This window comes from Gorilla gorilla, chromosome 15, assembly GCF_029281585.2.
Source record: "Gorilla gorilla gorilla isolate KB3781 chromosome 15, NHGRI_mGorGor1-v2.1_pri, whole genome shotgun sequence".
Classification (NCBI taxonomy): Eukaryota; Metazoa; Chordata; class Mammalia; order Primates; family Hominidae; genus Gorilla; species Gorilla gorilla.
In genome coordinates this window covers 19831677-19859277 of record NC_073239.2, presented here as the reverse complement: position 1 = coordinate 19859277, position 27601 = coordinate 19831677, and the positions used below count along the sequence as shown (strand labels likewise).

Genomic DNA, 27601 nt, shown 5'->3' with positions numbered 1-27601 from the left:
TCTCTGCTCATCTCGATAGCTTTCCAACTGCTGGAGTTTTTCCCCCTAGGTTTCTCGGAGTTTCCTCCTGCTCATGTGTGGCTCAAGAGTTGGCAAATGCCTCTAGGGGAAATTGTGTATAGATCTTTGGGCTCTCTTCTCAGCAGTTTCCCTCTTCACCAGGATCTTTACTCCTCAGGTCTCAGCCATTTGGCATCCCTGAACACCAACCTACAACTCCCTCCTCAGCCCAGACGTGACTCTGACTCTTTCCCCCAACACTTCCCACAAGACTTAGCAAAGCCTTTAAGTAAAAAGCCTGGGTGAATGTGGAACTTACTTCTCTACACTTCCTTCCCTCAGGTCTTGTAGCCTCTCATCAGTTCTGCTGTATCTCTACAATGCCTTCAAAAGTAGTTTTGTGTATTTTGCCTATTGTTTACTGTTATTTTCAGCAGGAGGGTTCTTCTGATGCAAGCTACTCTGTGGTGTCTGAAACCAAGAGTCTCTATAATATTGTCTTTCAAAATCCTAACTCAACCTGCCTCTTATTTCACTTTAAATGTTCTTTTGCTTTTACTTACTTCATTTTTTAATCAACTGGAGTATTTGGGTTTTATGTACACAGTTTTTGTCCCTCTGCTTATTAAACTCTAGACAGGAAGTACTTTAAGGAGAACAGTAGTGAAGACAGAACACATTCAAAGCATGGAAGCAGACAGTTTGCATTTCACTTTGGTCTTCCTAAGCCTTCAGTTTCCCTAATTAGACCCTCTCAGTGCCATTCAGCATCATTTGCCAGCGGTGAAGTGCCCGAATCTAAAAACTACATGCCAAAATTTAATGCCTCACCTTCAGACACCTGCGTGGCCATGAAAATTATTCTATTGTATTCCTGAGATTGTTATAAAGATGTTACCCTTCTGGGGTTATAGACAAATTATCATGTTTAGAATCTTGGTCTTAATGATACACCATGGGTGTCGTAAATTTTCTTGCTTTCTGTTTTGATTTGATTATACACTTTTAAATATTAATATGTCCAGAATAGCTAAGTATATGAAACTAGTAATTATTCAATTAAATTCAGCAAACACAAATTGGGTGATGATTATATATGATTATATACAAAGAACTATGTGATACACTATAGGAGCCCCAAATATTATTTCATCAGAGTTCTACATATTTACATAACTATGAATAGTTACGAGTAATTGGCTACAATATAAGGTACTAAAAATAAAACTAGCTAACAATCATTATGTGTATATTTATATTCCATATATTAATACTGAGTGCTGGCAACACAATAAAGTAAGTATGGTTATTGTCTCCATATTACAAATAAGAAAACTGAAGTACAATGAGGTTAAGGAATTTGTCCAAGGTCCCAAAACTTCCAAGTGGAATTCTAATCCAGGTCTCTTTGATCCCCAAGGTAAGTGTTGTTACAGAGGAACAAAGTGCTTATAAGAGAACAGAAGGAGGAAATTATTTCCCCTTTGGATGATGAGGGAAGGCATCAAAGAGAAAACAGCATATGAGCTGGGCATCTTTGGATGACCGGAATTTCCACAGGTGGATAAAAGGGAAAGGGTATTCTTGGCTAATGAATATGCGTGAGAAATATGCACAGACAAATTGTTTCAGGAGTTAGAATTGTGCCAGAAGGGCTGGAACATAAGAGGCATGTAATGATATTGGGTGAGATAAAGCCTGAAAGATTCAAACCAGAGGGTAAAAATTTTTCCAACACTTACTGGCAAAATTTTATCATCATATAATATCTATGGATCAGGAACCTGCGCATTGCTTAGCTAGGCGCCTCTGGAATGCCAAACACTAGAAAGTTACTGAAATTTCTTCTTACTCATCACCCACATCCATTGTCAAATCATTGTAAAGAGTTTAATTATCAGCATTTTTTCTCTCTAATGAAGTAATATCTTACCTTACACTTGTCAGTATCTCAGATTCTGTGGAAGAAGATAGAAGGTCTGTGGCAGGCTCTGGGAGAACAGTTTGAAAACAGGGTTGTAGACAGAGCCAGTTCATGGGGTTAAGGGGTGAACAGGTAGTTAAGAAACATTTTTGAAATGTAACACGTATTTTATTTTACACATAAAGCCAGGTCTCTAGTTATCAATATGTCTTATTGCTTAATGAGTTATATTGCAACATTCTTTTAATTTTGGTTCCTTTACAAATAGTGTCAATCTCTGGAAATTTTATTATTTGAATTTCAAAATGTATGTTGACCTGTTCACTGAAAATGTATAGAATACAAAATGGTACTTCTCCTTTTGGTTCTTGATTCTTCTAATATAGGAGAGGTTTTATGTAAAAAAATTTTAAAAACTAATTCATTTAACAATAAACTCACAACCTCTCTTTAAGAGTTTCCAAAATGTATCTAACACTTTATCTCATTTTTTGTCATCACTGAGACTGTGACTATGTTAGATTTTTTGGTATCTTGTTTTCCTCTGAGTTCTCTGTGGCCACACAATGAGCTGTTTATCAGCAGGAAAACCAAGCCACTGTATAAGGCTGGCATTTTCTCTAGGATTAGGTGACTATATATTTACATACATTGTGATCATATGATGATTCTTCACTCCCATCTGACAATTCATCCAAGGAATGATGGTTAAATGCCTTATTTCATGTTTCATGAGGTTTTCCTGGTTATTACTAAATTCAACTTCAGTTAGGCCAAGACTCTAACAGGTGAAATAACCGAGTTAAGTTCACTCAGTGAGTCTTAACCTCACACTGTCTGGTAACTACTCTTTGGAGATGATTCTGTCCTAAGGACCACAGGTCCAAACCTTGGTCTCATAGAATGATGGTGCCACATGTCAGAAGACATGTGTAATCTAATTTCATTTGCCTAAGACCTTTTTTAAACAAACAAACAAACAAACTAAACCTCTGCATTCTTTGAGTACTGATATCAAGATCAATTTTTCTGGGAATCCCACTAAACCCCTTTCTGCCGAAGTTTTCTTGTACATAGACTAGAAAAGTTGTCAGCAGTCATACCATCCCTTTCCTTCCTCCCTAGATGAAATTCAGCCAACTGAGATGAGATATGTGACAAGGCTTTGAACCCAAAGAGGGAATGGTGTAAATGTGAGGTGCTGCTTCTGTGATTGCTAGTACCACTCTTTTGTTATTGACAAAATAGGCAGCATATTAGAAGATGAGGAAGACACTGGATGAATCCAAGCCCCAACAAATACAGCTGTGGAATGTTGGGCAAGTCCCTTAACAACTCTTATTTGTTTCTTCACCAGAAAACTAGAACTGTACTCCTCATCCTCTTACCTGCTAGGGCTCTTATGAGTATCAAGGAGGTCATATACATGGACACGTTTCACAAACGATAAAGGACCAGAATGGTAACAGTGGTTTTGAATCTAATGACCATCATAACAATACTGTCAGAATCTTCTCCCTTCCTCCAATTCCAAACCACCTAGAAGACCTGCGGGAAAGGCAAAGCTAAAATCATGAAACCAGCCCAAAAATGCATGAAGTCATTGATGAAAATAAACTATGAACTCTTTTAACCTTGTCTATGTCAAATCATGCCTAAGTTTTTTTCTACAATAAGATAATCAGGTATGGGTAGAAGAGTGCTTTTAGGAAGTTCTCTTTTTCCATTTGATTCGAAAATGTTCGGTTTTAACGACCACTAGAAAAAGAATTTTGGTTTTGGTAAAGCCATACTTTCTCCGTAATGTGACTGTACTTCTAGCCCATAAGAAAGCCAGAATAAATTAAAAGTAAGGCCTAAAAATATTTCCAGTGGGATATCCCCCATTGGTTATGGAATCCCACCTTTCCCCTCCACCTTGATTAACACTCCACAAACATGGGGAATATCTGTTCAGGCTCTGAACTGAGACACCAACTTTCCTAGAAGACAACAATTTCCACTCAAACAACTGGTCTTCCTTGCCTTCTTGTCAGCACCACACGCTGAGGGAGGCTGTGTTTGGTCTCTTAATCAGGCCTTGCTGACGGGCTGACATCACTGCAAACGTTTTCACTTACTCTTTGGCAACAGTTAAATCCTTGCCAAAGGCCAGTCAGTAAGTCGGAAAGCGTTGTGAGAGAGAGGCTGGGGGAGTCGGAGTGTGAGTGTCAGCTAGCAGTCTGTGGTGATGACAGCAGGGAGATCTAGGAGCTGAAACCATTTTAAAGGTCACTCTGTGGCAGAACAAAAGACCTCTGATTTAGAAAAGGAAACAGAACTCTGGGCCATTGAAGCCCTGGGATGCCGCCCTCTGAGCACTCTGCAAATTCATCATCTGCTCCCTGATTGTGAAGACTGGGGAGGAACTGTTACTTTACAACCCAGTACAGCTTCCGCCAGCAACTGTGTGGCTTAGCAGTGGTACAGAATAATCTGGTAAGATAGAAATGCCAAATAACGTATCCATGGTCCAACTGCCTGTTGTTTTTAAAACTATTGAAATAAGTCGCTGCCTGTTCTTCTTTGGTATTCTTTCTCCTTACCCTTCATCCTTTAATTTTCAAACGAATTGCTAAATAATCTAAATTTAAAGTTCTTAGCTACACAGCATAACGTTTCTGTAAAAAGAGATTACATATACTTGATGACTAAAAATTTATGAATATTCATATGTGGAAGCTAAAAAAGTTGATGTAATAGACGCACAGAGTAGAATAATGGTTACTAGAGGCTGGGAAAGGTAGTGAGAAGGGGAGAACAGTTAGAGGTGGATTAAAGGGCTGGGTGCAGCAGCTCACACCTGTAATCCCAGCACTTTGGGAGGCCGAGACAGATGGATCATTTGAGGTCAGGAGTTTGAGACCAGCTTGGCCAACACAGTGAAATCCTGTCTCTACTAAAGATATAAAAAATTAGCCGGGTGTGGTGGCGGGCACCTGTAATGCCAGCTACTCTGAGGCAGGAGAATTGCTTGAACCAGGGTGGGGGTGGGGGTGGAGGTTGCAGTGAGCTGAGATTGTGCCACTGCACTCCAGCCTGGGTGAGAGAGCTTTTTAAATTTATTTTTATTTTTATTTTATTTTATTTTTTTAAAAAGAGGTGGGTTAATGGGCACAAAATTACAGCTAAGTGGGATGAAAAATTCTAGTGCTCCATAGCACTGTAGGATGACTATAGCTAACAATAATATATTATATACTTTCAGATAGCTAGGAGAGATGTTTAATGTTTCTAATACAAGAAATGATAAATGTTTGAGGTGATGGATCTGTTAATTACTTTGATTTCATCACCATACATTGCATGTATTGAAGTGTCACTATATACCCCATAAATCTGTACAACTATGTCAATTTAAAAAATCAATTAAAATGTATGAGTATGATATACCAAAGTTAACAAACCATTTTTAAAAGAAACACAGATTATTTAAGAATAATAGTAGTATGTCCATGCCTGAATTAAGATAATCTCTTCTCACATTTTCTTTCCAAATCAGGAGAAGACTTGGAAGGAGAAAATGTCTTCAGCCTATGGAAGCCATATTCTAGACCTAGGTCCATTGCTTTTAAGACATGCCAGATAAATTTGCTATAGTTTATTCTCCAAATTCTAACTTATTCTATTACCTTTTTCTTGTCCCCCAACCCCCAACCCCTTTTTTTCTAGCTAAAGAGGAAACTTGCTGCAGCATCATTACAAAGCCCAGGCAGGCCATGGCTGAACTCTGGCAGTGTGGGAGCAAGAGCGGCTGGGACTCTCTGCTTTCCTTGTCATCACCACATAAAAACAAGGGAGCACTCGAGGGAGGTCCAGTGGGTACCAGGAAGGGCCTCTTTGCTAAAACAAAAAGAAGGGGAGTGAAGGCAGTCAAGGCACCACTCACAGAACTCATCACAGAAGTCACAGTGCACATTTGGTGCCTACCATAAAAGGAACTCACTTGGGCAAACCAGGCTTACAAACTCAATCAACACCCAATAATCAACACAAAATGAATCTGCATGGCAGATTATCTGCTCAGGGGTCTGAGATGTAGATCTCATCTGAGCGAAGACTCAGCCAGATGTGAACTCCACTGGATCTATAGTCTGATAAAAGCAACCAGCCCCAGGATCAGGCAACAGTGATGTCAGAACCATCTACTGCATTCCAGCTTGGCAATGCTGGGTGGATGAATTGGTCTCTGTTAGGTGCAGGAGAGTTGAGAGGGGAGAGAAAAAGCAACAGCAACTACTGGGCTTCATGAAGTTGGAATTTTGTTAAGTTGGAAGTTTAGGAGGAGGAGGATGATTGGTCAAATAATCAGATTCATGGCTGTGGGAAGAGTCAGCTCTTCCATTGTTTCTTCAAACCAATATCCCCCCACCCACACTTCCACATGAGGGTGAGGGACGGTTTCCAGAGACTACTTTACTCAGGGGGTTTTCTACAGGGACAGGTCTTTCTATTTTCAGACAGCCTATTTTCATGGCTTTAAAACCACCCAGCCATGTTAGATTAGGTAAACCACTTTTTGAAAAGTAGACCCACTAAGACACTGAATTGAGCCAAACACCTTGGAGTCCACTGATAAAAAGAAAATGTCCAAATCTTACTAAGTTGTAGAGCTGTGGGCATCCCACTTCCTTTGTCTGTGTCACAAGCCACTCATTCCCCTTCTTAATGAAAACAAGAGGGAGTGATTATACTTCCTGGGGCTGTGCCATTTGTGCCGTCTGAAAGGCACTTAAATGAGTGGCACATTATCTCACACATCTGGAGTTTACCAAATTAGCCAATTATGCTCGAGCTCATAAAACGAGGCCTTAAATGTCATTTAACTAGAAAATATTATAATCACCAAGTGGTCTGATTGTAAGATGATACCTGGGGCAGCATCAGTGGTTACAGAAAACAAATCGTGAAACTAAACACAGTTCAAATGCCCCCCAAATGCAACCACATATTTTCTACAGCAATACTTTCTGAAGAATACCATATTTCTGAAGGCACCAGCAATCAACATGTTTCTCATTTGAAGCTAAGCTTAATCTGACCTAGTTGTTTCCTAGTTATTTGCCTTGAGCAAACCAATGCCCAAGAATTTTTCACATAAGAGAGCTAAGGAACAAACAGGATGAAAATCGACTGACTGAAAACCATGAACTTATCAGAAATACAGAGCTAATTATAAAGGATGGGGCAATGATTAGATTGAGTCTTGAGTTGCCAGAGCTTTGTAGTGCTGCCTCAGAATCACCAAGATTTGCTTGACTGAACATATACTAGTCTCAGAGCTTTCATACATACTTGAAGGAGGATCTAAAGCTGCTTTAAGTTGCTGTGTGATTTGAGGCTAGGAATATCAAAGACTTCACAATGGCCATTTAAAGATTAGCCATTCACAGCCATTATTTCCATATTATCTTCTTTCCAGCCAATAAATAACAAAATTTGATCTTCAGTGAAAGATCAAATACAGTCTAACGGAGAAACCATGGTTATACCTGTGTGGCTTTGGGTAAGTTAGTTAACTTCAGTTACCTTATACAAAACATGGGCATGAGGATTCTATGTTGTGTTAATAGTGCTGTGTTGATAAAAAATTTATGCAAAAAAAAATTCTAGCATAGTTCATGGTACACTGAAGAAAATAAATATTAGTTTTATGTTTTTCTCTACCTACATCACCAGAGTATCTTGAGTTCTGTTTAACTCCTATTTTTGCCTTATTTCAGGAAGAATGGCCATTCAAGCACTTTCAGAGGAGGCAGAGTGGTAGATGGGAAGACTGTTCTGGGTTTACACTGACATAATGTATAGTCCCCTCACCCACCTGTGAACACTTCAATCACTCTTTTTAAAGGAATAACAAGTACAAAAGAGACTAGGCCAACTTTCATAAGATGCTCTGAGATAAAGGGGAAGTGAGGCATGATGCATGGACACATGGTAAATAGAGATATCTGCCACTGTTTGCCAGGTGAGTTTACAAAACCAACCCTATTGGTTTTAAAGGCAGCTAATTAACTAGGCTGTATCTTTATGTCTTCTGGGCTCACTTTATTACAGTAGATGGACCTATTAGTTTATTTCTGTCAAACCAGACACAGATGAAGAAAAGTTGTGGTGATGATGAAAGTACTCTCAACAGTGATATTTCTTTACTGCTTCATTTTCTATGAGTTCTCTCTTCTGTGTTACAGAAAACAGTGTCTTTTGTGAAAACTAGCTAAGTATGAGGATTTCATATAATAGAAATCCTTACTTGGAGTTTGGAATGCCTCTCTTTTTAAGCTTTAATCTCACTTCTGTAAAGCTGTGTTGAAAAACCATGTCTTTCATAAGACATGGTTTTTATTAAAAAGTACAATGTATTTACGCTTTTTAAGAAGAAAAAAATGTTAGAAACAGTAAAGGGATTTGGACTCATGTGGTTGAGCTATTGTCTCTTGAAAGCAAGTGAATTCTGAGCAGAGAGGTGAGGAATTGCATCTCTAAGAATGGTGGAGAGAACCATTTCATTTTCTTAATGCTGGGGAAATGGGAGATCTGTGCAGATTTTAAGTGTATTAACAGACTTTAATGTTTTTAAATAAAAGAAAAGGACAAACTCTCAAAACCTTTAACTTGGAGGAGATAGGAAAAACCAGGAGAGGCGAATTCTCCTAATTATGTCAACAGTCAAAATTGACTAGTGCTATCTTCCCTGCAGGCCACAGGCCAAACTGGCCTCTATGCACCTGAGTAGGAAAGACATCTTTGAAAACGGAGTGACTCTAAAAACTAAATAAGAAAGTCAAAAGAACTTCTTTGACTAGGGAAAAAAATTAACACAACATGTGTTAAAAGGCTTTTGTCTTCTTTTCTCTTTCGTTTCTTTTTTGTTTTTTCTTTCGTTTAACCCAGGGCTATGAAATGCTCTTGCTCTGTATAAAAAATAACAGGGAGCTTTTTATTTTGTATTTTTAAAAATATTTCCATCTCTAAGACTAGAGCTCTTTGGCTTTTGGCTAACAGCATGTCCAGATCTAAAGGCATCACAGGAAGAATGTCAATTTGCTCTAGAAGCAATTATACATACAGTATAGAAAAAGGCCAATTCCACTATGTAAGGACCACACATACTGTATGTTTGTTATATTATTTGATATCAAAGCAGAGGCAGAAACATCAAATTCTTCCCAAAACACACATGAATTGAAGATCTTGGCTAAGGAACTGCCACGTCCAATTCAGGGATATCTGTTACAGCTTACAGATCTCAGTAATGCTGACATTACTGTTTTGCAGGAAAGGGATACTTTCATTGGCATGTAATAAACTATGATTTTCTTAACTTTCTTGTCATAATATAAAGGTTTATATTATCAACGTAGGGCATTTAGGTACCACATCACCAGAGCAATAGCTAAGAACTTGTTGACTTTTGTCACTAGGTGACCTCAAAATATTTAATCAAGCATCAAGATCATTATCATAACTTCAGAGAGGTTAGTCTATAGAAGAGTTATCATCTCTGTTTCATTTTGCATCATTATGATGTTGGTGTGATGACTTCCATTCATTTGTTTAGCATACTTACTGAGTGTCTCTACTCAGTTCCAGACACAAGTATAAGGAATACAGAGCTAATTGGGACACGACCCTTAGGAAATATATTCTTGGGGTGGGAAAGGGGAGATAGAAAATGAGCTTCACAAACCAGGATGGTGCATGCTATATTTTATATAGCATATGCAGAGAAAGAAAAGAGTGGGGGAAATAATTCAGCATATGATAGACAAAAGAGCGTCAGGGAGGGTGAAATATGAAGTCACTTTTAAATGAAGAGGGATAGTTTCTAGGGGAGGTTTGGGGATAGGGTCCTTCAGGAATAAGGAAGAGCATGGAAAAGCCCTGAGCATGTGAGAGACCAGAGTGTGGCAAACCATCTGCTATTCCTAGAGCAGATCTGAGTATGAAGAAGGATCATGCCATAAAAGCTCTGCACACCATGACAAGAAGCTTGAACTCCATACCATGGGGTATATTTTTATAAATTTCCCAACTACTCTGAAGATAAAATAATTAAAACAGTATGATGCTGATATAGCTATAGATAGATGAATGAGCAAAACAGAATAGGAAATGGAGAATCAAAATGGAAAATTAGAGGGTATATGTGTAGAAGTTTAATATGTGAAAAAGGCAGCAGCATTGGCTGGGTGTGGTGGCTCACACCTGTAATCCTAGCACTTTGGGAGGCCGAGGAGGGTGGATCACTTGAGGTCAGGAGTTTGAGACCAGCCTGGCCAACATGGTGAGGCCCCGTCTCTACTAAAAATACAATAACTAGCCAGGTGTGGTGGTGGGCACCTGTAATCCCAGCTATTTTGGGAGGCTAAGGCAGGAGAATTGCTTGAATCCAGGAGGCGGAGGTTGCAGTGAGCAGAGATTGTGCCATTGCACTCCAGCCTGCGTAACAGAGTGAGAGTCCGTCTCAAAAAAAACCCCCAAAGCAAAACAAAACAAAACAAGGCAGCATTTCCAATTAGTGAGTAAAGGATAGATTTTTCAGCAAGTGGTGTTTGGACAATTGACTGACCATTTCAAAATGAAATTTAATTTCTATATACCACACTGCACATTAAAAAATTATCAGCTGGATTAAAAATTGTAATGTAAAAAACTACCAGAAGAAATGTTTATAATCTTGGGGTTAGAGAACTTTTTTTAATGTGACATCATTAGATATCAGGATGGAAAAGATAGATAATACAAAATCACAATCTTTAAAAATCACAAATTTCTGAAAGATATAAGACACTATAGTTGTAAGACAAATGACAAGTTGGAAAAATTGTTTACAACCTACATAATAGTCAAAGGATTAGTATCTATAATACATAATAAGTACCTACAAATTAAAAAATCTGATCTAAGAGAAATGGGCAAAGGACACAAAATAGGCAATTCACAAAAGAAATGATACCTAATGATATGAAAGTATGCTCAATTCCAATAACATTCAACGGAATACACTTAGGACAGTTCTGTTTTTCATCTATCAGATGGTAAACAGGAGATACATGTCAGTGACAGATATGCCAAATAATGATTTATAATGTATTTGAGAGTGTGTGAAGAAATAAGAACTTTCAAATCTTAAGAGTATAAAATCAGTACATACTTTTTGGAAGGTAATTTGTCAACATCTGTTATATAAAACATGCATATCATTTGATCCTGTAAGTCCATAGCTAGCAATGTACTTTATTGTATCAGTATATTAAAACTATAAAAATATATAAAAGTTATGTAAATATATATCAATATATACTACATATTAAAATATATAAATAGATACACACAAATGTACAAAGATAGTACAAAAATATTTATTGCACTATTGTTTATAATAGCAAGAATTTGGAAGCAACCTAAAGGTCTACCATAGAGATTAATTTAATAAATTGCAACATATAGATAAAATAAATTACTATGTTGTTAAAGAGAATATACTGGCATGGAAAGATATCCATAATACAAGTTTAACTGAAATAAATGATTAGCAGAATAGTATTTATAGTGCAAGCTGGCAAGACAGGTAGTGATCTACAGCAGTTAAGAGCGTGGGCTTTAGGGTCAAGCAGACCTAGATTTGATTCCCAGCTCCACTACTCACCAGAAATGTAAAACTTACTAACTTCTCTGAGTCTTCTTTATCTGTCCAACTGGAATGGAACCCAACAGAACCTACATCATAAAGTTGTAAGAAGAATCCCTACTACATAATAGAAGCTAAATATATACTAATTATTATTACTGTTACATTTTTGAAAGATTATTATTTTCAATGAATTTTCTTATAAAAACAATTTCCAAAAGCAAATATAATATTCTTTGAAAAATTATACTGGATAGTTAAAAAAATTTTTTTTATTATACTTCAAATTCTGGGATACATGTGCAGAACGTGCAGGTTTGTTACACAGGTAGACACATGCCATGGTGGTTTGCTGCACCCATCAGCCAGTCATCTACATTAGGTATTTCTCCTAATGCTATCCCTCCCCTGGCCCCTCGCTTCCAACAGACACACGCACACATATGTTTACTGGATATGGTTTTTAACTGAATCTACACATTGAAGATAATTTTAGCCTATGTAAAGAAATATTCTATTTATTTGATCATTTAATAGATCAGATAATTAATCGGACGCATCAATTTTTTTTTTCTTAAAGACAGTCTTGCTGTCACCCAGGCTGGAGTGCAGTGGCGCAATCCTAACTCACAGCAACCTCCACCTCTCAGGCTCAAGCAATCCTCCCACCTAAGCCTCCCAAGTAGCTGGAACTACAGGTGTGAGTCACTGCTCCCAGCTTTGATGCATCAATTTTTGATACATATCTGTTTTATTTGTATATTCATAAACTAGAGTGTGAACGGGGAATGAATTTGGACATTGTATTACAGTACCAAAATAAAGAACTATTGAGTTTAGATAGCCTCAGTTATAGAAACTTTAAACAGCCCTAGTGGCATAAATTAAGAATTGTCCTCTAGTCATTAAACTAGTTATTAATATCTTCTTGTGGTAGTTTCCATTATATATACATTCAGTTTTCAATCACATTATTAGGAAAAACATAACAAAGTAGAAAGGTACCCTTTTAAGTATTTTGCCCCTAGTAAGACTAGGAAAATAAACCATTCGAAATGAGAAAACATGTTAAGTAGAAACATATTAAAATGGCTATATGAAGAATATACATACCCTTCCATTTGGAAAATCATTCGAAAGCTGTCTACCAAGCTTTTATAACTGTTTGGATCGGTTGCACATCTCTGAATCTGAAACCTAGAAGCAAAATCAAACCAAAAATTCTAAGTTAAAGATTTTGCCAAATGGCTTTTCTCATTTTTTAAAGTCTTAGAAACTCAGCTTTTCAGATTAATCTAGAATATTCTGCTTTGGTATGGATTTTATTCATTTATTAGCCTTACATAATCTTTACCTTATTTTCACAGTCTTTAAAATTACATTTCTCTGTAATTTAATGAAATCTACAGAAAAAAATGTATTTTCATCTATTTCTTAGCCAGGCAGATTTGCCCTGAGGCATTTGTGCTTTTTCCTTTTGTGAAAAGCATACACAGATATCGTAGATTATTTTAATGTAGAATTCAGAATTCTGAAGATGCACATGAAAAAAAGTCAGTAGTGCTATTTCTTATCTTAATAAGTGTTCCTTGATGGCAATTTAGTACGAAGGTTAAAAATACAGAGTAGCCTGACTAATATTCAGAATCTACAAGGAACTGAAACAAATTTACAAGAAAATACCAAACAACCCCATCAAAAAGTGGGCAAAGGATGCGAACAGACACTTCTCAAAAGAAGACATTTAAGCGCCAACAAACATGAAAAAATCCTCATCATCACTAGTCAATAGAGAAATGCAAATCAAAACCACAATGAGATACCATTTTATGCTAGTTAGAATGGCAACTAATAAAAAGTCAGCAAACAACAGATGCTGGCGAGACTGTGGAGAAATAGGAACGCTTTTACACTGTTGGTGGGAGTGTAAATTAGTTCAACCATTGTGGAAGACAGTGTGGCGATTCCTCAAGGATCTAGAACCAGAAATACCATTTGACCCAGCAATCCCATTACCGGGTATATACCCAAAGGATTAGAAATCATTCTACTATAAAGACACATACACTTGTGTGTTTATTGCAGCACTATTTACAATAGCAAAGACTTGGAACCAACCCAAATGCCCATCAATGATAGACTGGATTAAGAAAATGTGGCACATATACACCATGGAATACTATGCAGCAATAAAAAAGAATGAGTTCACGTCCTTTGCAGGGACATGGATGAAGCTGGAAGCCATCATTCTCAGCAAACTAACACAGGAACAGAAAACCAAACACTGCATGTTCTCACTCATAAGTGGGAGTTGAACAACGAGAACACATGGACACAGGGAGGAAAACATCACACACCAGGGCCTGTCGGCGGCTGTGGGGAAAGGGGAGAGAAAGCATTAGGACAAATAACTAATGAATGCGGGGCTTAAAACCTGTAAGACGGGTTGATAGGTGTGGCAAACCACCATGGTGCACGTGTACCTATGCAACTAATCTGCACGTTCTGCATATGTATCCCGGAACTTAAAGTAAAAAAAAAAAAAATACAGAGTAGCTAATAGAGCCTAATATTAACCCTGATTGTAAATTTGGAATTCATTCTGGCAGGCAGGAATCTGCATTTGAAGCAAGAGGTGGGGTTGTATATTGATGTTGTATTACTCTACAGTTTACTATCGCTACTCAGTGATGGAACAAGGTTGATCATTCTGGGTAGTTCAGGCTACCCGGATCTTCACAGAAGCATAGTGCCCTGCATATAATTAGAGCTCAATAAACACGTGTCCCATTTTTGAAAGGTAAATTCTTTTTTCTTCTTTTTGCATATGATCATGCATCCCTGAACTCTTAGCCCTCCAAATGTGGAAGTTTCCAGTACTAGGGTCTTATCTTTTTGTTTTGTATTTGCTCTGGAGTTTGTTTCTAAAGAGGTTTATAACAAGTACTCTCATTTCTCCCATACCTGAGTTGTTCTCCATATTTTGGGTTCTTTACCCGGCCTATTCCTTGTGCTTTACTTTATTGTTCCTGTTGTAAGTTAGGGCTCTTGTTCCTTCTGTGGGAGGGAATTCCCTCCACAATTTTACCTGCTTTTTAAAAAGACCTTTTCAAAACGCTTCTGATATTATTTAGTTCAAAAATGCTTTTCTTAGATTGTTGGCTTGATGATATGAACACAACGTCTACTTCTAGGAATAATATATTTTATAGTTCTAGGCCTCACAGAATTATGCTACAAACTGACACATATCAGACAGAAGAATGAGTGTGCTGCTTTGACTGAAGCAGTTGGGCATATGGCCAGAGTGAGTGTGGTATAATACTGAAAAGCAAAGCAAGGCTGGAATTACATTTAGTTTTGTAAAGTAGAAAGTTGCTAGATGTGTTTGTGAAGAAGTACTGAACAGTACTGTGAAGAATTTTGTGAACAGTACTGTTCAGAGAAGTGGGAGTTCAGTCTTCCAGCAGAGTTCTTTGCAATAAAAATCTCTAAATGAGTATCTATTGACCAACTGGATGGATTAGAAAGGGAGTATGGCAGGGAGAACGGTTAGGAAGGAGATACAATAGTCTGAGTGAGAAATAATGGTGCTAGAATATAAATAAAGGTGACAGGAATATAACGAAAGGGGCAAGCTTGTTGGGTAGTCCTTTTTCTTCTTAATTTTTTAAAATGACACATTTAACATATTCTCCTCTTTTTTTTTTTTTTGAGACAGGGTCTTGCTCTGTCCCCAGGGTGGAGTGCAGTGGTGCGATCACAGCTCATTGCATCTTCAAACTCCTAGGCTCAACCTCAAGGGATCTTCTCACCTCAGCCTCCTGAGCTGGGACTACAGGCATGCACCATCATGCCTAGCTAATTTAAAAAATTTTTTTTTGTAGAGATGGCGTCTCCCCTTCTTGCCCAGGCTGGTATGGAACTTCTGGGCTCAAGCAATCCTCCCGCCTGGGTCTCCCAAAGTGCTGGGATTGCAGGCATGAGCCACTACCCCTAGACAACAAATCACTTTGAAACATACAGAGCAATTTCCAAAATACGACTTTGGTTCAGTTCAAATAAGAATCTTCATTTCTGTATTTGCATATTTGTAACCTATATTCATTGTTGAGTATAAAATCCTTTTTACATCTAGTGGGAAAAACCAAGACTCTTCTCTAACTGTTCTTTAAAAAAATTATTTAAAATAGTTTTATATATTATGAAAGTATTATATAGGCATAGATGCTTTTCATAATATCGGTAATAAGCTTTAATTAAGTTCATTTATCTCAGCAAATTTCTTTCTAGATGCATTTTCCCAAATTACCAAATATTTTCTTAATGTGTGCCATATGATTTAAGATGCTACAGGTTTTACAAAAACCCAGGGTATTACCTTCAACCTCAAGAAGCACAAGAAAGAAATATGAAAAAAATAACTATATAAGAGGAAATATGCAAAATGTGAAGTAGCATCGGCACTGGGTTGTCCAGGTGTTCACGAGGGGAGCAATTACTGCTTTCTGCAGAGGGTCAGCAAGGGTTTCAGGGAAGAGAAGGATCTGAGCTGACTCCTCGTGGGAGTCAGAGAGTAAATCAGGAGGAAGCATTTCAGGTGGGGAGATGACAGGAACAATGGCCAGTGAGGGAAAGCTGTCCTTTCTAATGGGGAAGCGAACACCACAGCTGCCTACCCCGTGTTTCCTTTGGGAAAATGTTACAGTACTCTGCTTGCTGCATGCACTTGGTTGCTCAGGGTGCATGGAGACCTGAAGTGGTTTGGTAGAAGGTATACAGGAGCTGAAGTCAAAGCCCAGTATAAAGCACTTGACCTTTTCTGCTGCTCAGCTCAGCACTTCAGCTACCTCAGGATGGCCATTGCACAATTGCATGGCCCTGGTTCCAGATGGGTCTGTGAACAAGTCAGCAGATGGGCGAGGCAAGCACGTCCTATGTCTAGATATTCAGCCTTAGCCTTTCCTTCCCTTCTGTGGTCAGAGACCTCAGCTTTGCCTATGATGTCTGCATGCTCAGGTAATTCCCAGGTGGGTTTTCTGACAGCTTGTGCAAACGTGTATACAGAGTATGATGATTTCACAAGTCTAGGCACTTCACTCACTAGCTGCAATTTCTTTTTCTCTTTGCAGAACCAAATAGATGATATTTCCAATCTATTGTTCATTCAGTTAATAAGAGTTCTTGAATACAACTATTTATTATACACTCTACTATTTGGGGGCTTACAAAGAAATAAGAAAAAGCCCTGCCTTGTAGAAGCTTTCAGTAAAGTGAAAGAGATGTGCAAATAGATGATTACCATACACAAAAACTATTGTTTAGAAATAGTGTTTCAGAGTATCAGATGCTAGCACCACTCTTATTGGGGATGATCGGCTATTTATGGGTGGGAAATAGTACTTTGCAGAGACAATGGAAGGGAAAGGGAGAGGGGAAATAAAGAGACTATCTTGGAGCTACATATCTGCAATTAAACTTTACCCACAGATTTTAGAACAGGCAACAAGAAAGGGCAGTCCATGAAATCCTTGAAGAGTGCTTCACTTAGGAGCTGACTGTCTGATGAGTGATGCTGAGTTAATTACAACCAGGAGCGGCAACATCAAAATAACATCACAGGAGCAGAGTCCATAAACTGTGTTGCATGAGCAATGCAAAAGGATGGGCAGGCATGGTAACTACTAATGTCCCAGTAAAGCCTCCCTTCCATTCTTAACTATGCTAAAGCAGTGAGAGGCCCCATTACACAGGCTAAGGCAAGAACAGTTGTCTCTTCTACTGTGTATCTCACATACATCATGTCTACGCTTTGCAGAGAAAGCACTTGCAGTATTTGGTTGCAGTATTTTGTTCCATTACACATGACTTATTCTGATCACAGAGTTATCAGTTCTTCTCAGGAATCTGTTTCAAGTCGATATAATTATAGTGCATTTCAGTCAATCATGTAAAACAGCAATTTCCTTCTTCCTCTGCTCTACATTTCAGCAATTTAAAAGGTTTCTCTCTTGGATTGAAGCTTTACATCAGCATGTTCCAAGCTGCATTTTCTGCTAACAAATTCTCTCTACTCAGGGAGACAATTTTCCAGTTACGTAATACAACCCCTTGTAAAATTACAAAGGCAAAGCCACACCACTCTTGATTGCATTTAGAAGACAGGGTTGGACTTCTCCATTGTCCTAATAAAAGCAGCTTAAATACATCTGGAATATCCATCTGAGTAACTTCTTTTATTAGAATGGAAACTTGCTGCCACACTGACAGAGTGGACAATGAATAACACTTGGGACATATTTGGTGCTTAACATCCGATCAGAATCACACACAAGAGAAAGGAATGTGGCTCAAACTCTAGGCTGCATTGCAAAGGAGCCAGATACCTATCTGCCGCTGTTCTCATAGCCAAAGGACTGCACACACTTAACAAATGGGAGGAAACAGGCCCTGTCATTCACCAGCCACAATACTGAGTGAGTTACTGTGGTAGCCACCAGGGTAAGGAAGGGCTTTTCAATGTTCCCAAACAAATGTACAAGCATATTTTTTAAAGACAAAAAATGTTTGCACTAATTGAAGCATTGTTTTTTCTAAATTAGCTGAGAATCATGACTGCAGCATTTCGCACTGTCTTCATTGTGTGCTCAGTGATATTCTATTTTAAACTAGTCTGTGACTCAGTCTCAGCATAGATATACCACTTCCACTTGTTTGAGTACTTCTGAAGATATGGCCAAAAGAAAGATATGTCTGTAAGAAATAAAATGGCTTTGCTGCCTTACAAGTCTCAAGACAAGGGTGTTTGAAAATTCTAAAATCTCAAATTTATGCAGTGCCTTTATTTCCAAAGTAATTTTACATCTATCATCTTCTTAACAAATACTGAACGAGTCTATTCTGGGGAGTGGAGGCTTTAGAAATATATTTGTACACTATACACTATATATGCATATATAGTATATATACATATATAACTTACATATTTTACATTTGGTGCAAAAGTAATCGTGGTTTTGGCCATTACTTTTAATGGTGCCTAACACCCAATCTTTTAATGGGTGTTAAAACCGCAATTACTTTTGCACCAACCTAATATAACTTATATATTCCTATCTTTATATGAATATGCAGTAATTGAATTGCAAAGGGTTGGATTGGGGTAGATGATAGGATTTGTCCTGAGGCTACATTTGCATAGCACACAACTCTGCTTTTTAGTTAGACCATATGATTATTTGGGGTGCTTTGGGAAAGGGAACTGATGGAGACTGGCAGTGGGAAGCCATTCCAAGCCACCCCTTTGGCACTGCCACCAATCCCTAAGCAAACCAGTGAGATAGGTAAAGAGCATTTCTGGCATCACCCCTGGATCACTTCTTAGTTCAGTAGTGTTCCTGTGCTCTCTTCTGCCTTCTCCCATTCAGCTCTGCTTTTGGAAACACATTCACATCCATCATTCATCCTTATTGTGACTTTTACTTTAATGTGCCATCCGTCAAAATGTGTCCTCTCTTATAGGGATTTCAGCTATCAAAAAGGAGATAAGAAGGTTTGTTTTTGTTTAGGATAAAAATGCAGGGGATCCTTACCACCAAAGCCAGCCCTAAGTGCCACTTTTTTCCCCTTCACTGGCAATTTATGCCACAATGCACTAGGCTGTATAATAATTCCACCTTTGTGTCAAAGGAGGTGAAGCATTTTGAGGAACTGAGACACAGACTGGGAGCCACCGGTTATAATTCTAGTGCTGCCACTGACTCACAGTGTAAACTGGGGAGATTTGTAATTTAATCCCTCTGCCTTTTTCCTCAGCAATAAAATGGGACAATTTGATTTGAGGGAGAGCAGCACACAGACTTAATATTTGAGTTTGTTAGCCATAAGAGAGAATAGACCTTGCCTTTTGTATTCTGAAGCCCCCAAATTCCATCCTTTCTAGAGGTGGGAGACTGCTAGAAAAAGTTGTATACTGATAATAAGTGGTGATGAGCCTAACGAAACTCCCTGCAGAGATTTCTGTGAATGTGGTATGAACAAAGATTATTAGTAATTACCTGAATATTACACGTGTTCCTCAATAAACACTTGAGAAGCCCACTAATGAATCAGAGATTAACAGACTAAAGGTTTGCAATTACAGAACACATTAAAAGGATAACTGTAGGAAGATTAAATAAATAAAGATTTTAATTCACTGTAATTAGCCTTTCTTACTGAAATTAGATATTGCTCCTACAGAGTATGTTTGCTTTCTTATGAGTTGGTTGAGCATAGCCAAAGTCAGACCAAACATGCAAAGACATGTCTGAGGTTTTGAAATTTATGTGTACACACCGACCTCACCAACTCTGGGCAAAGACCCTAGAAAGCACATCTTCAGAAGAATTCCCACCATGTATGTTTGTCTCCCATTTTCTGAAAAATCACCACCCAAGAGAAGAAATAGCACCTTCTTACAGGAGATAACCACTGGGGACTGTGCCTTTCTCATCCCTCCAGAAAGAGCACATCAGATGGTGGAAAGATGACACTGCTGGTTTTGAAGATAGTTTTTTTTAGCAAGTACTAGGCAGGGTGGGGTGGGGGATGGCTTCCTTCTAACATTTCTCTATGTCCATAGCTTTACTCTTCCAAGTTGAAGTATCTTGTAATGTGAATGGTAGTTTTAAAAAAAATTTAGCTGTGGGTATTTTGTTTTCACTTCAGATTAAATATAATAATAATCTACACTGGCTGGGTGTGGTGGCTCGCACCTGTAATCCCACCACTTTGGGAGACCGAGGCAGCCGGATTACTTAAAGTCAGGAGTTCGAGACTAGCCTGGCCAACATGGTGAAACTCTATCTCTACTAAAAATACGAAAATTAGCCGGGCGTGGTGGCAGACACCTGTTATCCCAGCTACTCAGGAAGCTGAGGCAGGAGAATCAGTTGAACCCAGGACATGGAGGTTGCAGTGAGCAGAGATCATGCCACTGCACTCCAGCCCGGACGACAGAGCGAGATTCTGTCTCAAAAACAAAACAAAACAAAACAAAACAAAACACCAAACCAAAACAAAACAGAAATAATAATAACTACGTAACATTGCCTTAGCACTGACTGAGCTCAACAGGGTCTCTAATCATGTTCGAAGTGTGTGGTTTATAGTTCCAGACATGAATTTTTGTCTCAGCATTTACTGAGCTCCCCATCTGTATAAGGAACAAGGTTAAGGGTTTGGGGGCCCCAAAGATGAATAACACCCAGGTCCTGCCCTATAGAAGAGAACAAACCAAGGTGGGGGACAGGAGATGTTAGTAATTAACTATAAAACAAGGTAGAATATGCATGTTAAATAGAGATTCTAGGAACTTGGTTCACCTGCAATTTAAGCATTGCCTTTGCTTGTTGCTTTCACATTCTAGGCCTGGCATCAATTAACACTCCAAAATAATGCTAACAAGTCCACCAGGGTCATGGAGTTTGGCTCTGCCCAAGCAGTGATCACTAACTGAAGTTCAAAATTAGTACTCATACATATTTGGCTGCTTATCAAATTATTCTAAAAATCTAGGGAAAGATAGATACTTTTCCTGATTGTTGCTTAGTCATTTCCACAGGACACAGAAACCTAAACCCGGTTAAAATTAAGATGTTCTTTGACTGTTTAAAATCTATATGTCTTTATTAGGTGTAGGTGGGCAGAGCTATGCATTGGCTTAACATTTATATACTGTAAAGGAGACCAATAAATGTCTCTATGTTATTATAAAACAGTTTATAATTTGAAAAAATATGTAACCTGGAGTGCTCAGTCAGCCTAGATAATTACCACAGATAAAGTAACAACATCTTGGCAACGCCACAAAGACAAGGAAAATCTTCTGTGCTATGTAATTTTGAACATGTTTTTTAACAGAGCCTCAAAAATACTATCTCTCTGAAATATCAGATCAACCCTGATAGCCTGAATATACTTTAAGTAATTTCCTGTGATCCTAGACACATCTAATTGCAGTTCCTTTCACAAGCCAAGGAGATTTAAAGACTGATATTTTGTGTCTGTACACTTTACAATTCAGTCTTACAGTACACTTAAATATCCTATAAATAGTTCATCATTTTGTCAACCACAGATTTCACTACAATAAACATTTACTTGCATATCCTTCATGAGTATGGTGAAATAGATCTAGTTTTGTACATCTTTCACAATTACAAGACATATGGTATTTCTAGTATTTAGAATCTATGTAAAATTTGACATTGCAAAATGAATTGTGATAAGAGAGTTTATTCCACCCTCTGGCACAAGTTCTTCTACTTGTTTATATTACTTATGGGATAATAACTAACTACACTGACAATATAATTCTAAAATTTATTTTAATGACAATATGCTAGTTAACAAGTCAGAGGCAAATGATCATTAGAGATTACAACCTAAATCTAATAATGTTAAACCACAAGTAATAAAATAGGCTAATTAACATAGCTGTATAATTAAAATGCTCCAAGCATAAACTGGTCTCCATTAAACAAAAGCTTGACTAGCATAAATTTCAATTATTTTGCTTTGTAAAATACATGTCACATCATAAAACTATGCTTAATATCAGATTATAGTGCTACCACTCTTTGAATATACATATGTATGTATGTATACACATATTTAAACTTCATATTTAATGCTAACAAATGACTTCACATCCACATGCTCTTACTACATTGTCCCACCTGCACTGACCTAGGCTGGCCACTACAGTGGTTAATTACCATGAAACCAGCTCATATTTGGGAAATGGGGGAAGGATGAATCAAAGACTGGAAATAGAACCCATTGTCAAGGTAATGAGAATAGAGAGGATCACACCAACCTCAGCAATCAACTATTAAAATTACAAAATCAAGACAAGTATCATAGTTTTCCTGCATTTTCCAAGTAATTACAGTTTTAAAAATTTGACGCCCCTAACCCAAAAAAGCTACCTGTGCATCTTCTCTCTCCGATCCTCCCAAGCAACCCCCTTGAGTCCACAAGTTTTTCCTGTATTCACCAATCTACTGCCTAGTGAGTAAGAAGCACAAAACACCATTCTTACCTGTTGAACATTAGCTCATTGTTCAGGATGAGACTGAAGTTCTTGGTTTCTAGCTTCCTTAATGGATTTCCAGAACAGGGAATTTGAATGTAGTTAAATCTGCTAGAACCCTCTCACTGTCCCTGGGAACTGAGCCACTCTACAGAAAGTATGCACTAGAGAACAGGAGCCAGGGGCCCAGTGAAGCAGTCTGTTGGAGAATATGGCGTCTCTGGAGACCTAATATACTATTCCATTTTATTTTAAGTGATCAAGTGTACCTACTGTATAGCTTATTTAGCACTGATATGGATGCTTTTCAATAATATCAAAGAAAGATGAAAAGAATGTGGGTTGCTTTGCATTCATAAGCATAATTGCTTATACTAGGAAAAAAATTGGGGGAATGGAGATACTAAGCTTGGCTAATAAGGAAGAAAATATGCTTATTCTTATCATAGTTGAGGAAAATTTCAAGGGAGGTTTTTATTTTTATATCAAGATTGACCTCACATGTTACCAAGATTTGGATTCAAATGCCAGTTTCAAATGAGGACCCAATTTTCAAAAGCATTTCATGGATGGATCGAACCCCAAACTGACAAACAAATGGTAGTCATACTGCTTACTTTTATATCATTTTCAATGTTGAGAGCATTGTTACATATATAATCTATCCCAGTGTGTCCTCTAGTTTCACAGTTTCCTTATGTTTGTAGGATTAAGATCACTTAGAAAAGAAAAAGTGCCAGTTTGGAGCTAAAAGGGCATTGGGCTAGAGGAAGCAGTTTTCTGCTTCCAGTGGTACTGTACTAAAAATTTCATCTCCAGTTCAGTGAGTGACCAGTAAAAGTGCTTCTCTGAACTCAAGCTTTTTCATTAGTAAAAAGAGAATCACTTATATAGCCCCCAGCTGACAGTGAAGTTTATCTCTGGAATCCTAAAAAAAAAAAAAAAAAAAGCCCTCAAGGAACTGTGATGGGGAGAGAGAGGCAGCTTTCCAAGAAGCTGTGTCCATTTAATTTGATTCCTCACTGCCAGGGGTATAGACTATGAATGGAGAGAGATCTTCCCTTAGGGGAGAAGAGATGGACATCTTTGTAGGAGGTTTTAGACGCAGGTCTGTTTGGAGAGCAAAAGACATCATGTGATCTCATGTGATCTCTTTTAGCCTTCTCTTCATAGCTAACTGCATTGATACATTCTGGACAACAACAACAATAAAAGATCTGTCTATATTCATCTATTCCACAGGGCTTACTTATTTCCAAGTGTTTAAGTGCGTACTGAATGCCTGAGGAATATCGTCAAGGCCAGTATAAACTAATGAGCTCTGTAGCTTCTCTTCCTCTCTCTTTCATGATCTCTTCCTCTTTCTCCTTCTGTTAACTAAATGCCTTTAATAATAAACATTCCATTATGTCATGAACGCATACTCAAAAGAGACCCAGTGGAAGGGTGTGGTTTCATTATCATCAAATTACATGTTAAAAATAATTAAAAATCACTTAGAATACTGGCAACAGAAGAGATGCATGAATTAATCCGACCTAGTAGCAGGCCCAACTTGTCCATAGAACTTGAACAAGAAAACTATGCTTCACTAATTAACAAACATTTAATAAAACCAACTCATATGTTTGGCAGTTTTATAGGCAGGTGCTTTGCTGGGTTGCAAAAACACTACAAGACAGTCCAAGTCATTTAATTTTGTAAAATGCTGACTTTAGCTAGCAGCTTTTACGTAAATGTAACTTTGCATTTTAAAACATAATTACCTTTAGAAAATAACTCTCTGTTCTACAAATTGAGATCTAGATAATTGGGTGTCATGGGAAACCTAGGTTTCCTAAAATACTAAAAATTAAACATAATGCATGCTTTTAAAATGGGACCCAAGTTAGAAATCTACAGTGAATACATAAGAGTTAAATCTCCTCCTTTAAATTTCCGCTGGGGTGAATTGTCAAATCTAATGAAACTCCCCTCATTCTCATTCAACAAATCCTCCTGAAATTTAAGTGGGCAGATCAGAGTTAAACATTTGGAATTTCAGTCACTCCCAAGTAATACCTTATTATTGAGTATAAAAGAGCAAAAAGTGTTCTCAAATAGTGGAGTTTACAGATAATTCAAGCCAACTAACATTCACTGAATGCCTGCTCTGTACTGGTCACCTAAGTGTTAAACTCTGCTTTACTAAGACACCAACCCTCTCACAGAAGTTTGCATTACAATATGAGACAAACATGTAGCATTCAAACATTAATAACAGGCAAGTCTTCCCAGGTTTGTCTTATTCTTGCTTGCCTCCTTGAATAGTACACAAGGAGCCCAGTGTAGCATTTTTGGGGTCAGTGGGGACCTCTTGAATGGGAATTACCCTCCTGTTCTCCTGCAGTGTTCTCCTCCAGCTTGGCAAGGCTTGGGCAGGCGAGTCCCTAGACTAATTGCCTCACATTGCTTTTCTGGTTGTTTCCCTGTATAGTTTTGTGCTGTTTTCTCTCTTTTTCCTATGCAGTGAGGTCTCATTTGTTGCCCATCAGTGTGTCTGCCTCTAAGCCACTCTCCCTGCTCTGGGTGCCTCCTCCCACTCTTTCTCCGCGACATTCCTCCTATGTGCTTTAATTCACCACTCAAAATCAGCAGTGGACTAAGGACCAGAGAACCTAGCTTGATTATGGCTCTTCGTGAGGGCCTGAGGGGCCACACCATGAGTGAAGTCCATGAACATTAGTGTCTGGCCTTTGCAACATCAGTATGGGCTGTTCACAGATCATTTTTGTATGTGTTCTGTTTCTCATTTCCACGTCAGAGAGTTGAGGTTCAAAGATAAGTGGCCTCTGGCTAAGTTCGAACATTCCCTGAGAATGGGCTGTCCTGGGGGGAGGAGGAGTCATACGGCCTCCATTTTCCTGTAGCATTCTCTCCCATAGGCCCAGGTGGTCACTCTCAGGTATAGCCCCTCATGCGCCATCAATGGCTTGTGGCTATGTGCGCCTGTCCCTTCTGGATCCCTCTCCTCTAAGGGCTTAATAGTGTCCCAGAAGCCAAACAAGATCTAATCACAACTTTGGATGAGGATGGGGATGAGGACGAGGACAAGGACAGTGACACAAAACACAGCTGACGCCAGCCTGAATGATTCCCTCTTCCTTTTGTTCCCCTGTTTGTTTTGTGGATTGTGTTTCTGTTTGCTTCTTCAAATAAAATGCCCTTCTGTGCTTTTTATGTTTGTTTCTCACTTCTGCATTATGGACTATGTGGTATGTGTCTGTTATTTAGATTTTCATAGATGTATGTTTAGTTTGACAATTTGACAAAAGTATGAAAATGTCTGTTGAAAAACCTTTATATTTTCAGAATTCAGACCGAATCACTGTGGTTCTTCTGTTGGCTCTGGTGGCATTGCACTATCCCTTTCGGTGGAAGAAAAGAGAAAGAAAGAAAAAACCACCACAAAGTGTTCTGCTTCCCAGTACAAATGCTTTTGGGCCTACTAAGCCCACTCTCACTCACGTGCATTAGGTCAAATTCTGGCTGAAATCATGGAACAACTGCAAATTCATACTTTGAAATCTCAAAAAAATCTTGATATACTCTCTAGGGTAGTTGGCAGATCTTTCCTTTTTTGTGTTTTAATTTTCTTTAATATAGACAATTTTTGAAATAAGGCAAGGGAAGAAATGAGTACCTTCAGTGGTGAAATCAGTATATTCACAACTTTAAATATGTAATGCCAAGATAACTTTCTACAATGAAGATTGGTTCAAATAAATATTTGTTAGTGGTATTACTTGTGTCAGGTTAGGTTTCAGTTAACTATTAAGAGAGTTAAAAGGTTATGAAAATAACATGGTGTATACAATAAATATATACAATTTTTGTTAAATCAATAATAAATGTAAAAAAAGCTATGCGGTTTCTGAAAATGTTTTTAAAATTTACCACAGATAAGCAAGTATACAGTTGAAGATACCACACTTTTAGATTCTAGTGCAATACAGGAAAAACAATTGCAAATCCCAAGTTTAAACATTCTGGAAAGTTAAAGGCACAAGACGACTTTTTTGTTACATTGCAACACCTTATCCTAAATGAGTGTGGCTTCATGCCTTCATGAAAGGATTTGGTGGCTAGGACCGATGTGTCTCAAGGTGACTCACATAAAGGGGGAGGTGGTTTATGACGAGCTCTTGTGTGGCAATGTGAGGTCTTCTGGAACTGGGACTGAGGCATGGAAATCCATGAGGAACTATGCAGATGGGATCAACTGTCCACTAAAACCTCCTGCTCCCTTTTTTGTCATATAAAGTTGATTCTAGAAGACATGCACCCAGCTAGATATATCCAGGGATACTCCCGGCTCCCTGTACATCCAGGGATAGCTCATGTGACTAGCTCTTGTCAATGGAATATAAGCAGAAGTGACATGTACCACTTCCAGACTGAGGCTTTTAAGAAGTAATTGGCATTTCTTCATTTTCTTTTTTGTTTCACCTGCAAGATACACCTTACGAGACACATCTCACATCAAGACTGTATCACTCACAAGATGGAAGCAGACGGTTCCAAAGCCCTAGTGGGTGCAGAGACACAGATGGGAGAAGCCTGGATCCCTAAATCGCACACTGAGGAAAACCGCCTACCATCCAGTAGCTGGTACAACACAGTACCTGTGTTGTACTATTGTAGAAGTGACTCTACTTCTACGGGTTAAATTGCTGAAACTTAAGGATTTTTTGTTACTGCACTGGGTGTGCCTTAACTGATACAAGGATTGGGATTGTACTGTGACTCTGCCTCTCTATGAGTCCTCTTTAAAGACGGTTCCTCCTGGTCCTCGTTCTTCCTGCTCCCTCATCACACTGACTTTGATAGACTGATGCCAAGTCTTGGTGTACTATGATGCAAACCTAGTGCCCACCACTTACTCCTT

At 38.3% G+C, this 27601-nt stretch overlaps 1 protein-coding gene across 4 annotated transcripts in view; it reads right to left on the bottom strand.

Moving 5' to 3' along the window:
• SLC25A21 (solute carrier family 25 member 21) overlaps positions 1-27601 on the bottom strand; it is a 498283-nt gene that overhangs the window by 122385 nt on the left and 348297 nt on the right. For 3 of the 4 annotated variants that reach the window (XM_055361149.1, XM_055361151.1, XM_055361150.2), the window contains one exon: positions 12711-12794. The exons of the other annotated variant lie outside the window; for it this stretch is intronic. In XM_055361149.1, the coding sequence (XP_055217124.1) occupies positions 12711-12794 (84 nt within the window). The remainder of the gene's footprint in view (positions 1-12710; positions 12795-27601) is intronic. 4 annotated transcript variants of the gene reach the window in all.